This window comes from Ascidiella aspersa, chromosome 2 (assembly GCF_963924565.1).
Source record: "Ascidiella aspersa chromosome 2, kaAscAspe10.2, whole genome shotgun sequence".
NCBI classification, from domain to species: domain Eukaryota; kingdom Metazoa; phylum Chordata; class Ascidiacea; order Phlebobranchia; family Ascidiidae; genus Ascidiella; species Ascidiella aspersa.
This window is the reverse complement of record NC_139448.1, coordinates 37678414-37693248: the sequence shown is the minus strand read 5'-3', so window position 1 is coordinate 37693248 and position 14835 is coordinate 37678414. Positions and strand designations below refer to the sequence as shown.

At 35.9% G+C, this 14835-nt stretch overlaps 1 protein-coding gene across 1 annotated transcript; it reads right to left on the bottom strand.

Moving 5' to 3' along the window:
* Positions 1 to 120: 120 nt before the first annotated feature.
* On the bottom strand, positions 121 to 14835 carry LOC146165609 (uncharacterized). The gene is made up of 15 exons (XM_083382771.1): positions 14718 to 14835; positions 14053 to 14181; positions 12883 to 12958; positions 12036 to 12222; positions 11372 to 11476; positions 10228 to 10317; positions 9449 to 9616; positions 8670 to 8823; positions 7694 to 7814; positions 6832 to 6938; positions 5603 to 5789; positions 4475 to 4647; positions 2800 to 2966; positions 1291 to 1491; positions 121 to 890 (listed from the first exon to the last, which is right to left on the bottom strand). The coding sequence occupies exons 1-15, from the start codon at positions 14794 to 14796 to the stop codon at positions 753 to 755; spliced, it is 2082 nt and encodes a 693-aa protein (XP_083238897.1). The 5' UTR covers positions 14797 to 14835; the 3' UTR covers positions 121 to 752.

Here is a 14835-nt window from a genome sequence, read left to right as displayed (position 1 = left end):
TATGTAATAAATAACTGTTAAGCTCCACAACAACTTTAAAAGTCAAAATATTTTTAAAAAGACCTCATAAATGTTTTTCTAGACAAATATTTTTTCAACAGACCATTGCATTTCGATTTCATTGCTAAAACAAACCAATTTAAAAAACAACGCCTAAAAGAGACACTGACACTGACACATATACTCCTTCAATTAAACAATACGTTTAACGTAAAAATGTACTCTATAATGTTTAAAACACACTTGTTGATTTTTTTAAATTAGAAGCACTGCCAAAGTTCTCTAAATGATAAAAAGCCACCATTGTCATTCTTGCAAGATTCTTTACAAAACCAAAAGTCAAAACAAAATATTGCCATCTCAGCTCCAATCAAGCGGAACCATTTTAGTGTCAGGTGCAAAACGTCAGGTTCATGAGAAGGCTGTTATAACCATTTAAATTTTAAAAGGTTTTAAGATTCTACAGAACGCCTTTCTTTTTCTTAAGCTGCTATAAATGTCTTTCAAATACCCTTGGACTACTTTTATTTCAATTCTACTACCACACTGCTTTATTTAATGTAATACGCCATTAAATGAAGTACAATTGACGAAAATATACAAAACGAGCACACAAAAAGCACAAGTCATACTTCGTTCCAATGCTGTATTGTTGAAATGTAGACTTTTGGAAGATTTGTAACGTATGACAAGCGTTTTTCGTAAAAGTTGGTGCTCGATTTGTAACATACAAAAGCCGTTTTATTCGTGGATCACTTATAATCTTCGCAAGTTAGGTCTGAAAGCTTGTTCCTTGCGTAAATCCTGTTATTACAGCAACGCTGCGGGCCTCTGAAAAAGCATTTTCCACCACAGCACTCTGCCCTTCTCCACGGAACACGGGAACCAATCTAAAACACAAAACTTTTTTAATGGCTGTTGTAAAAACTTTTTACCTATAGCATGTTCAACCCAACTAAAAAAAACACTTGTAAAAAAGAAAAATACAGTTTACGGTTTGGAGCTCAGCATAAAAGTTACTGTAAGATGGCATTTACATGTTCTTTTGGTAGGCGACAAGAATTACATTATCAAGAAATATTAGGGTTTTCATGAGATAGCCTACATTTGACTCCTGATCTAAATAGTGATACCTTACAAGTTGGTAAAACCGGCTAAAAGCTAAACTAAATATTACAATCTCGATTGCCAAACTTCTAAGTTTAAAACCTAAAATTAAAGAGATCAATTTCAACACTTTTAAATCACGGTATGCGATATTAGTTATCTTAGAAAGAAAAAAAGACTCACAGCTTGCAGTCTATCCTGGCAGCAAATCTGCTTGGTCCTATCGAACGGAAGTCCTGCGCAACATCCAGATTCGTCGTTTTCTTTGGTTGCAAGAACTCCCTCGCAGCAAAACTCACTGCTCGCGTTGTAGAGCTGGATCCCACAGCACTTTGAGTTGTCCTTCCCGTACTCAAAGTCATTTAAAGCCGGCTCGAACCCGTCCTATGGGCAAGACGTCAAGACACAGTGAGAAGTGATCTCAAAAATATTTACATTCGATTGTTCAGGAGTTGGTTTATTTTCAGACAGGAATTTGTTGTAAAAAGTCATTTTTTAATTACTCAAGCCAAGTCAATTATTTTTAAATAAATATCCCAGTCAAGTCATATTTAGAGCAAAATCTATTCCAAGTCAAATCCTGGTTATAAAATGTAAAACGTGTATAACGCAAGGCCACCAACACAGCGACGTTTGGGTTCCCTCTTTCAAAATACTTTACAACAATCTTACTGGCCCGCGTAGTTATGTTCAGGAAGGGCGGAAAGACAAGGTAAGTATGTTAAGTCGACAATTTTATTTCTTGTATTGCTTCATTAGTCGAATAGTTCAAATTAGGTAAAAACTGGTCATATTGGCAACTTATTCGATTGTGAGCAATAACTTAGCTTACAAATAAATAAAACGCAAAATATAACAAGCAAATTGTTTTGTGTGCCCAAAATTCAGATAAATTACCCAATTTTATGAAAAAAACAATAAAAACAATCCATTTCAACATAAGTATGCACACAAGTCATTGGTTTAAAGCCGCCTTAAACCCGTCCTATGCAAAGCACCAATACTGTAATCTCAAAATATTCACAATGGATTGTTAAGAAGTCGAAGTTGCCACACAAGGATTAACTCACAACTGTATCTATAAGGTTGAATTGTTTTAAGTGAATGTTAAACACTCTTAACTGAGCAATAACGGCAAATGAGACATAGGCTAAACGAGAGCTTCCTAAACGTTTCATACTGTGACCTGTTTTAAAAAAATGAATGCACTGTTGCCTGCTGCATCCTGTTTGTAAAACTAGTCCGTGGTGATGTTCGAACTCACGACCTCGGTCATACCGGGACGATCGCTTTATACCAACTGAGCTACACAGGCTGAGTAGGAAAGCAATCGAGAAACAACCAACGCACTATTCCGTGCTGCATCCTGTTCGTAAAACTAACCTGTGGTGAGATTCGAACTCATAACCTCGGTCATATTTCAAGCGTCTTCCAATTCTATCAATCTAGCTTCGCAGAAATATACTTTAGATTTCATTCACCCTTGTCTCATGATATCGATATGGGTTTAGTAAACAGGTTGAACACCCGGGATATCCGCCCTACTCGCAAGCTATCATCCGTTTCTGACGTTCACCCTTATTCAGTCCTTATGGTTGGTTCACCCCTGCAAAAATTTTATTCACCCTGGGGTGAACCACTCACCTGATTAAGAAACACTGCTTTAGGGTATTACCCGGGTTGAATACGTACGTTTGCGTCACAGCATATCTGCTCGTTGCTGTCGTACATGACGTCACCACAACACTTGCTCGTCCAGCGGTTCGTCTTGTCGAAGATCTTTCCAAGACAGCAGAGCTGCTTGTCCTCGTGGTAAACTCCGGTCACATCGCAGCACCTCGCCTTTGATTTCGGCACGTCTGTGGTAAACGGGTGATGGTTTTAACATTATTAGAAGAAAAAAATGATGACTGCATACCACGTTTTGTAATGCTGATAAGTAGGGCGAATATTTTTTGACTTGTCAAAAAAAGTCCAAATTTTGTCAAAATTTACACGTTCGGTCAAAAATAAAAGTCAGCTTTTTGAAATTGGTCGTTCGGTTGTTTTGAAATTTATCTTTCATTTTATCAAAAAAATTTAGTTTTGATATAAGTTCAAAGTCATTTTTGCCGTATTATATCTTTATTAGAGCAATATACAGTATAAAAAACGCGTGATCAACGACGCTTAGGTTATTTAAATCAATGTATTTCTAACAGGTCAAAATTTTGTTAAAATAAATTATTTTCAGGCCAAAATTTGTCAAAATTTTAATTTTTCGGGTCAAAATTTACTATTTTTTTGGTCAAAAATTATTCGCCCTAGTGATAAAAAATTCAGCAACTTTTTGGCCATGAGACACAAAATTAACATATCTAAGGTCTGTAACAAATGTAACAATATTTTCGCCCAAAAACAATACTTTTAACAGTTTTTTGTGGCAGTGCACAACTTTTTGACATTTGTAGGTAATTTATAACCGATATTTAGAGTGTTAAAATAAAGGTAAAAATCAATTATGTTTCAACGAAACATAAATTAATTATATTTCTCCATACTTTTTCACTTGCGTTGATTGCACGAGAATCGTTATGTTAAAAAAGTGTTTATCTAATTTGTGAATGTTAAAATGTTTTTTTACACCTTTGATGTCTATTAGTCTAAACCAGTGGTCGGCAATCGCCGGTCCGCGAGGAGTTTATTACCGGTCCGTAGAAGGGTTTCCAAATGATATTTTGATGAAAATCTAACTCCTCGTACGTACAATATATCGAAAACGGGCCATATATAATGTTTTTTTGATGTTCAAGCGTACTCACCCCAAAGAGCAATAGAATCAAATCATGCAAACAATGTTGATGTTATAAAAACAAACAATGTTGATGTTCAGACAGGAAATTTTAGTAAAAACGCATGCATTTTAATTAGGACATTGAAAAAAGTTGTTCCTTTACTGAAAATTTGTTGTTTTTAAGGCCGGTCCGCGACGAAATTTTAGTTTTAAACCGGTCCGCAGTGTAAAAAAGGTTGCCGACCACTGGTCTAAACCAACAAACTCATATTTTCAGCACAAAAAATTACCTTCGGGTAGGGTCATGGAGAGCTGTAGATCACAGTTTTTGAACACATATATGTGCGTATATTTCATGCTACTATAGTCTAAACCAGTGGTTCTCAACCGGGTTCATTTCTAATGCCCAAGGGTGCAGAGAAATATTTGAGAATCTTTAAGAATCTGATTTTTGTTTCAGCATAACAAATTACCTTTAGGTTTCGTTGAAAAGAAAGGTAATCTACATTGGATGGGATCATATCATATTCATTCAAAGAAAGATTTTTCACTAACTGGAATAAACTTACACATACTTTCAACAGATTAAAATACCTTCAGGTATGGTCAAGTTGGTTCCGGAACAGCACAGCTGGCTGTTATCATCGATGGGCACACTCCCGCAGCAGGATGCGCGTACGCTTCCCGGGGGTAGGGGAAGCACCGTGGAACCGCAGCACGAGTGGGTCTTCGCGTCATAACCCACGTCCACGCAACAAGAGGGATAACTGTGACGACATAAACGCGTTGTTTGGATTCAAATACCTCACAGCGGCGCTTGTCTCTTGTTTAATTTTAATTTACTATCGCAGGTACTCTGCCATTCGATAGGGTCAATGCTTTGTGAGGCAAACGTTGTTTTGCTTGACAAACCTACTTTTCAATGACAGTATTTTAAACTGTTTTTGTTTTCATTTTTGAGCAATGATTGTGATCCATAAAACCATAAAAATATTTGAATAACGAATCTTTGAGACACTGATCAGCGGCACTGATGCGCCAAAATAACATGAATATTTTACCAAATCGGCCAAAAAACGTGATTTTCAAACATTAAGTTTTTGTGCAGTTTAAAATACTAATGAAAACCCTTTTCGAATAAATTAAAACATGCAATCCTTTGCAAATTTTGGGAAATGACTACATTAGCGCTACTTAAACGTTAAATGATGTAATGACGTCATTTCGTACCGCATCGGACCGCAACACTTTTTGTGTCAAATATCGGTTATCGGACAAATGTTGCCAAGAAGAAACACCGCGAGAAAGTGGACAAAAATCTTCTCAAATAAATAACACATTGTTTTTTCGTTCGGCTTAGCTCATTCATCCCTCAATTATATAAATGTAGAGCAACTTTGAGATCTATAAATACTAACATGCAAGCATTTTAACAGAAAATTTTAAGTGAAACATCGTTTGAGCTAAAATAATTAGAGCTTATTTCGCTAAACCTGTGCACCGCCAAGTTTTCAGTGGTCCATAGGTTCGCTTTTGGGAAAAAAAAAGAAACACTCCCATGTAGCAACACAGAGGTCTTATTTATGTGATTAAATACAGCATTTTTTATTTTCTTAAAAATGGAAAATTAAAAAAAAAATCAAAAAAACAAAACAGAAGTGCATGAAAATGTGGTCCAAACAATAGAAATAGTCGCAATATACTCCAAAAAAGGTAATTTACCTGTACTTCCCATAGACCCTGTCCCCACAACAGATTGTACCTCCTTCAATATCGTAACCCTCACCCCCACAGCACTTGGGGTTCTTAAAGGGGCCAAAAGGGCCATTCCCGCAGCAAATAGAAGTCAGCTTGGTTCCATCGATAACTGTTTCCGGCCTGTAAGGCTGGCCTCTGCAGCAAGTATCACCTGAAACAAAAAGAGGGTTAAGATTTACCGAAAATGCTGTATGGAAAATTTGAAACTTTATTAGCATATCTTTAGCGTGACAAAGTATGTGCATTATCTATATAGTTCGCAAAATTATGTTATGTACTGCAGCAAGTATCACCTGGAACAAGAGGAGGGTTAAGACTTTGCAGAGAGCGAGCATCTGTATTTATTATTTAACGTGTTTGTTTCACGTGTGTGCTTGAGTCTGTTTAAAATCGTTCTGGCTATTTCCTTTTCCCGTTTGCACCCTGCCTACCAATGTCTTTTACAGCCCGGTTAATCCCTAACGAGTTAGCTGTTCCTGTGAGTTTTGTAGAGAGCGAATGTAGGGCATATCATAATTGTGGATAGCCGACTACTGGGCTTGTATTTAGTTGTCTATTCCATCCAGAATGTCGAGTTAAGGGGAAGCACCGAGGGAGACCAGAGAAGTAATATGCCAAAGTGGTAAATAAAGCAAAGACTCGCAAAACTCTATTGTTTAAACAAATTTCGCCAAAGTGAAAAAAAAAAATTGAAAGTTTATTAGCATTTAATGTAACATAGTATGTACATTAACTATATCAGGGGTGGGCAAATGTATTCAATCGAAGAGCAATTTGCAGAAAATACAAGTACCAGAGAGCCTCAAAATTATTCCAATACAAAAACGTAAATAATGCAAGTTCAGCCGCATATAATAATAGAATTGTACTATAACAAAATAACACGCACAATATTTATCAATATCAGTCTTTTGTTTGATTTGCTAATCTCTGAAACCTTAGCAATGAAATTGCGTTGACATAAACGAAAATACTGGCCTAAATAAAGAAATAAAAAGAGAGAAACGTTCTTAAACGGTATCTTGGTAGCCTTCAATTTTTTTGGAAATTTTACGATTCGACTAGAAGAGCCACAAAAAACATGCCGGCGAGCCGCAGTTTGCCCACCCCTGATCTATATAGTTCGCAAAATTATGTTTCGTTCACCAAACTTTAACAAAATGCTGCTGGTTATGAGGTACAACAATTCTCACCCATTGCCCGTTCTGATATTTGTCGATCGCAGCAGATTGATGTGTTGACGAAGTAAGCGTCGGATCCACAACAGGAGTCTCCTTGCCCCAGAAGACGCAAAACTCCCCTGCGAGGTAAAATCCAGTTAGGTTAACAACTTTAATCCTTTATTTCTTTAGTTTTTTACCTTAAAAGGTGGGGATTTCTCAGCTAAAAACATTTGGTATTTTTCAGCTAAAAGGTGGTTATTTTGCAACTACAAAGGTGGTTATATTTTTAGCTAAAAATATTTTTTTGAGTTTGGTTCGATTTAGGCCGTTTTATTTTAATGACAGCAGGTAAACATCTTGTTCGCATATATCAAAAAACACTGCTATACAGTGTTGTAATGACTTAAGTCAATGACTTGACTTAAGTGCACTTAAGTCACTGTTTTCAAATGACTTGACTAAATTATGTATTTTGGGCAAATGACTTGATTTGATTTAAGTCACTTGGAAAAATGACTTGGGTTAAAATAAATTGCTTTCATTAAGCAATTATTTATAAAATTGCGTTATTTATCCTAATCTTTGCACATAAAACAATTTGCTTGCCATATGTTGCGTCAATGTTATTTTTACTTGAGTTATTGCTCATAATCGGAGGAGTTTGCAGTTTTTAATAGTTTAAAGTTTTATTTTTGTGACAAGGACTTTGAAGTTGACTTGCTTAAACAATGACTAGGGTCTTAACTTGGGCAACCGATGACTTGGACTGCGACTTGTTATTTATTGAAAAGACCTGACTTGGACTTAAGATATTTTACGAATGAATTGACTGAGACTTAAGTCATTTAAAATGATTTGTTTACAACACTGCTACTGTACTTGTATTGCTTACTCGCAGCAGAGAAGCCCACTTTCATCCTTATAGTAGAAGTCAATAACGGCGCCACTTCCACAACATGAATCACCTCCAACGGACTCTGATTGGTAGACCACATCGTTGCAGCAAAATGAACCTGCCAATCACAGGACGCGGTTGGTATCACGTGATCACTGGTTTGAATAGGTAACGCTTCTGACCAAGTATTTTAGTGAATAGCAGACTTGAAAGCTCCCATTTTACAGTTTGGGTGTTAAATTAAAAAATTAAATTTTTGACAATAGTTTTTGGTAAAATGGGATTTTCTTCTGACTTGAAAAACACTTTTTGGGTTTTAAGATGGCACCGTACAGTGAAAATTATATGCAAAGTTACTTGTGCCTTAAAAGAAGCATGTTTTATTTTCAACCTAAGACAAAAACATTTAGTCTCTTGATAAAATTTTGACAGGTTTAGTCAGACAATGCTCATATTTTTAATTTGTTTTAATGACACTCTATGTGCCTGACCAAAACTAAATCTAGATTCAAGTACAATGACAACAGAGATCCCATTTTAAAATATTTGAACGGACCTTTCCTGTGAGCAGATCGTACAACTGATGTGTTGCAAAACTGGGCCAATGAACAACCGAACAACAATAACAAATTGCACTCGATAATGAGCCGAGCGCAGTTAAGCGGGGTTTGATAACGAAATAAAAAGGAAAAAGCGGCGAAACTTTAGACCTAATTGCAGCCGGTTTGCGATCGAACTCCTAGCCCACGAGAAATGTATCTCATCTCGCCGCCCAAACAAAAGTGACCTTGAATTTAGGCTTTTATACGCTGAAGGTCAGGTACTGTAAAGAAACGTGCTTTCGGATATAGTGAAAAACAAGAAAAACAAGACCAATTTTGTTCGTAAAAGGAAATTTTTTTGGAAGAAATTTCGCAGCAAATTAAATCGAGATATGCCTAATTTTACCGCATAGTTTTGTTTTCATGTTTACCTTTATCGGGAAAGAACGCGTATGTTGTGCAACACTCCGTTCCTTCCGTTTCACGGTTGAGCAAGTTTCCCTGGCAGCAAATGGACTTCTCCTCACTATAGGGGAATCCCGCACAGCACTTGTCAGCACCCTCGATAATCTCGGTAATCTCATCCTAACAAAAAACGATAAAAAAATGAGAAAATGAAGATTTGACTAAAAAGGAATTTTCTGTAGTAAAATTAGTGTTGCTAATGTTAGCTAGTAGAAAATTAACACGTCATTCCACTTTACAATAAGTCTTACAAGCTGTGGAATATCAATGGAATATCAATAACAGAACCAAACTATCTTTAACTGTGTTTTAAATGTTAATAAAGTATCAAACATGTTTGTGCGCAACCGCTATACTTGAGTGACTTTTAGCACTTAAATTTGTATTATCAGTCGCTAATTTAAAAATATAAAATACTGGAAAATATTATTTTTAAACATATTTTGGCATGTTGAAGACTATAGCTAAAAGGTGGTCAGTTTATTTTGTTTATTTCTATTTATTTATTTATCTTAAAAGGGAGACTTGTTTATAATTTTCGAAAAAACGTCTTTACCAAGATGATGTCGATTTACTCAACATTTTATGCTCTGGAATTCATTATCAAGCTACATTACAGATCCGTGTATATAGTGTACCAAACTATATAATTATTTTGAATAAATCCTATTATACAAGCAACAAATTGACAGAGAAAATATTTTCCTGCCTTGAAGAATGAAAAGATGAAGCAGATATAACTCACATTACAGCAAATGTCAAAGTTCGGGTTGTAAGCTTTGCCGTTGCAGCATGCTGTCAGGTTCTCATTCGGGGGATTCACCGGGAAGAGCTTGTCCGTACAGCAAACCTGTGATCCATATTTTCCGAGTCCGCTGGATCCGCAGCAGAAATCCACGTTTAGTTCACCAACCTGGGAGGAAATTAGAAGAAACGGAGATGAATTTTAAAGAACCATAAATGTCAAAAAAAGGTTTATAAAAATTCAGAATACTGCTTTGCGTACCATATTTAAATTACGACTTGGAAATAAAGCAGAACATGTGGATTTCGATTTGGAAAGCATAACTTTTGTCTATTTGCAATAAAAGTATAATTTTTAGCCAAAATGAATTTTACCCAATTCCTCACATTTTTATCACAATTTTTTGTTTTGGCGTAGGGGCGTAAAAACATATCAAGAATAAAGTCAAAAAGTTACTGAAAAAACGACATCATCAGTTCCGCTAAAACAAAGAAGGTTTACGTATAAAAGTGGAATAGTGTTTTTAAAGGAACGAAATGCACTCCAAGTCATACAATAAGTCACTTCCAAGTCAGTGGGTTAAAAAAAACGTTTGAATTATTAAGTTTCGTCCTATTTTAAATATTATTTCGCATAGCAAACACCAAAAAAACAAATATCGGCGTCTTTCAGCTAGTTTCTTAAATAACAAAATGACAAAAATTCGTATATATAGGCCTTAGAGCTTGTAAAGTAATATATAGGTAGGCTTATATTTACAAAAATGAAACAACTCGCACATATCCATTGCAACAGAATTGGGTCTTTGTGTCATACGGAGTCTTGAATCCATCCACTGTTTCGCAACATGCGCTTTGTGACTTTGGTACCTGTCAGAAACACAAAACAATCCATTCCGCAACGATAATTACGAAATTTAAAAACATACAAACAATTTAATGCCCGATCAAAAGCCAAATTTTGCAGCAATAAATAAAGAAAATAATTTTCTTACGGGTGCATCGCAAGTCTAACAATGCATTTCCAAAGTCGAAGAAAAAAGTTTGAAAACAACTGGTTTACATGGTTAGATTTAATATCGATTGTTTACAATTGCGCTTTGACCCTCGGTTCTCTCTTACCATAAAAAATACACATAAAAGTATAGATGCAAGTGTCGCTAACAAGTCATTTTAAAATGACTGAAGTCCCAGTCAAGTCATTTTTAAAATAACTTAAGTCCAAGTCAAGTCGTTTTGAATAAATGACAAGTCAAGTCCAAGTCAAGTCATAGTTAGAGCAAGTCAACTTCAAGTCATGTCCTTGTCGTAAAACTAAAACGATAAACAATTGGAATTTTTAAACTTGGATGAATATGTGAAAAAATGAACAAAAAAATAAGAAAAACGTAACATATAGTAAGCAAATTGTTTTATGCGGAAAAATGTGAATAAATCGCTAAATGTTATAAAAAAAAGACTTATAGAACACACTTCAATTCAACTCAAGTCTCTCAAGACTTAAGTCAAGTCACGTCATTTGTCCGAAAGACTTAAGTCAAGTCAAGTAATTTTGCCCAAATGACTTAAGTCAAGTCAAGTCATTTGAAACCAGTGACTTAAGTGCACTTAAGACAAGTCACTGACTTAAGTCATTACAACATTGCTAACAAGTCATTTTGAAATACTAGTTAGAAAATTTGTAAAAAAGTTCAAGTCAAGTCGTTATTGATGTTTAAGAAATAAATTTCCGGTCCAAGTATTTCATTTGATACAAACTGATACTAATAGGCATGACATTATTCAAAATAGCTGGCAATTGTATTTATTCTTCAAGGTGTAGACGACGACCTACTCAAAATCGCGTTAATCAGGATGAATGACGACGAACGCACTCAAGTAAATCTAACCAAAGATACTGTTTTAATAAAAAAACTTATTGTACCTTAAGCACAGTTCCCTCCCCACAAGGACAGGACTCCAGTCGTTTGTCGAAAGCCTTGAAGTCGCCACAACATTCAGCGTACTTAACATCCATTGGAACTCGAATCTGGGTTAAAAGAAAAGTGGTTGAATAATAAAGAGGCGCATTGTAAAATCTGGCACATAGAGTGATCTTTATTTGTTTGTTAGATGAAAAGTAAACATTAAAAAGCCACAGTGGTTGGCAAACAGGGTAAAGTCAATCACTGATAGTAGTCGTCGAAGTTCAATTAAGCTTTTATTTTTAGCGTGCCAATTTCGAAGATTTTGCGCAAATAGTGTGGCCGTCCTAAGCCTATATGTTGAACATGAAACTAAATAATCAAGGCCCTCAGTATTTATCAAACAGGTTAAAGTCATTTGCACTGATAGTGGAATAAGTTTTTGGCGAAATTTAAGAAAACAGTACAGCTTTTAAAACCCAACTTACTTAAAAAGTAAAGCCTTTATCAGGACCTCCCAGATGGACAAATAAATACCAGAACTTATGTTTCAGTATACGCTATGTCTGGCAACAGCATAGTTAGTGTATATATTTTTTATGTTGATGGTGAAACTTAAGAGAACAGTACAGCTTTAAAACCAAACTTACTTGAAAAAGGTTTAAGATAATTGATAATACTCACCCTGTGTGAATTGCAACATATCTCCCTTCTGCTGTTAAACACCTCTGGTGGGTCTGGGTGTCCGTAGCAGCAGCTCTGAGCCCCCCACCTTATCTTCTCAGCACCACAACAGTCAATAGTCTGGGACTTGTACCACTTGACGTGCGCCTTGCCGTGTCCGGTCCACCACTCGCAGCACACCTCGTACCTGGGCCACATACGTCACTGCTACGTCACATCAATACAACACTCCAATTTCCAAATGTTTATACATCACACGTACGACATGTCTTTTATTTTTAATTTTGTATGGCAGGGGTGGACAAAGTGCCGGCATGTTTTTTGTGGCTGTTCGTAAAATTTCAAAAAAATTGTAAAGGCTACCAAGAGTACAGTTATGGACGTTTCTCTCTTTTTCTTTTCTTTATTTAAGCCAGCTTTTCGTTTATGACGTAACACTAGACATAGAATCCGAAAAGTTAGTTAACAGCAAGTCAACGAAATTTCATTGCTATGATGGTAACCTTTAGCTTACAATTTTGAGGCTCTCTGGTACTTGTTTTTTTTGGGTTAGTATTTATTTAACGATACCCTTGGATCATAATTGTTTGGAGTTAGAGTTGGACGTAGTAGGACACCTTTGGTTGCTTAAAGAGTTTTGAAATTTTCAACAACCTACTTAGTTTCTATATTAGTTAGATATTACTAATACGTTTATATATCTAAATTGTAAACTTGTGCCTAGGACCTAGGTAATATTTAATTAAATAATTATCCACGATACACAATATCAAATTAACGTAAACAGTTATGCAAGGTTTGTTCAAACTATCCAGCGACCAGTTATGTACAGAGTGCAAGATCGTACTTTGGTTTATAAGGACGTCCGTAGAGCTCTGATCCACAGCATTTCGAAGCGGAAGAGTTGTCAAACACGTAGCCACCTGTCAATCAACATAAGCCTGTCAATCAACATCAAAGTGGCAATCAATCAAATAAGGTAGTATTGGTAAAAGTAGATTTTGACAAATTGGACTGGGCCTCGAAGACTCGACAAAAGCAACGTTTAAGTTTGTCACCAAACCGGTTTAGTAATTATACTGCTGTGACATCAAATTATGACGTCGTATCTAAAAAAATACATACCGACTTTCGTCCACGCTAAACAATTTTTTGCATTGTTACACACTTGTGAATATTACATCGCCAGGTAGAACACATTGTCAAAAATATCCTGCTAACTAATCACCACAGCAGTAAAGTATATTGCGAATTTGAGTCACATAAAAATGAGTTGGGCTTCATGAATACACCTATGAGTGATATATCGCCTAGTACCTGCATCAATGCTATGTCATAACTACTAGGCACAGCAAAAGGAAGTACTTTCAACAGCTTGAATAACCCAAAAAACAACAACAGTTGGCTGACCACGAAAAACAAGTTTGCTTTATTAATTCTAACTTTAGTGGACTACATCACATTTTACTCGACTGTCAAAATCATATTTTAACTACCCACTACAACTGTATGAAGTACGATGATAATCTAAACTACAGAAAATTTAGTTGGGCTTAATGTATTGCAGTGTTGCACTAACTTAAATTAATGATTTGACCTAAGTGCACTTAAGTCACTGCTTTCAACTAACCTGACTTGGCTTAAGTCGTTTAGGTAAATTACTTGGCTTGAACTTAAGGTAAATTACTTGAAGTCGTTGGGTCAAACTAAAATTAACTGATACTTGACTTGGGCAAGTGAGGACTTGGACTGCAAGTTTTACTTAAGCTATATTACAAATGAATTGACTGGGACAGTCAATAAAAAAGACTTGGTTAACAGTGATGTATTGTTGCCCACTTGTTATGAACCCATCGCTTTATACGCGGCCATCAAAAACACCTTCTGTCTACTAACCACACTACTAGAAGATGCATTAACATCTTCACCAACAAATACTGTTCAGCTTCTCCTTATGAACGTATGATTAGCTTTGTACAGCTATTTAACAGTTTACATACATCTGCTATCTACTTACCACAACAGTATGAAGTACACTGATCGTATAGCACACTTGTAAGGGTTCCGTTGCTTTCGTATCGTCTGCACTCTGGGTACCCCACGTTGTAAGTTTCACCCACTACTGGGGTCTGGTCACCCCCGAACGCTGCAATAACACGCGACCGTTATTGTTACGTCACCATGCAATACAGGTCATGAACCAATCGAAGTAAAAGTATGAATGAATGTGCAAATAGCTTCATCAAATTTTCACAATATCACTTTTAACTAGGAAAAAATATCACTTTTAAATAGGAAAAAATATAACTTTTAACTAGGAAAAAATATAACTTTTAAATAGGAAAAAATATAACTTTTAACTAGGAAAAAATATAACTTTTAACTAGAAACGTCCGAAGATATCGGATGAAAGTTGATAACCGATTTCAAATTATAGTATCGGTACTCGTCCGATACTAGGCTGGGATCGGTGCCGATTCAAAACAAAAAGTTATACCGGAATATCAGTCATCCTTTTAGGTCAGACGCAGCGATTTTTCCCTGCAAATTGTAATACATCATAAAAGCATGGTGAACAACTTGACCTATAGCTTTTGATTTTACCATTCTGTCTTTGCCTTGAACCCTAAGGGAAGAGCTTCTGTGCGTATTTGAAACCCGACAATATTAACATTTACTCACGTGATCCATCTCCGCTGAACTGCGAGTTACTGAGTCCAGCGAACAACAGAACTAAAACAATTGCGTAAAGCGTTTGCATGTTTATTACGTCACAGTGGCTACTATCAATAAGGCAATG

Coding starts and splice junctions, on each gene's coding strand:
- LOC146165609 (XM_083382771.1), bottom strand. CDS start 14,796: ATGCAAACGCTTTACGCAATTGTTTTAGTTCTGTTGTTCGCTGGACTC. Junction 14,182..14,717: donor GTTCAGCGGAGATGGATCAC/GTGAGTAAATGT, acceptor GTGTTATTGCAG/CGTTCGGGGGTGACCAGACC. Junction 2,967..4,474: donor CAACTTGACCATACCTGAAG/GTATTTTAATCT, acceptor CGTTTACCACAG/ACGTGCCGAAATCAAAGGCG.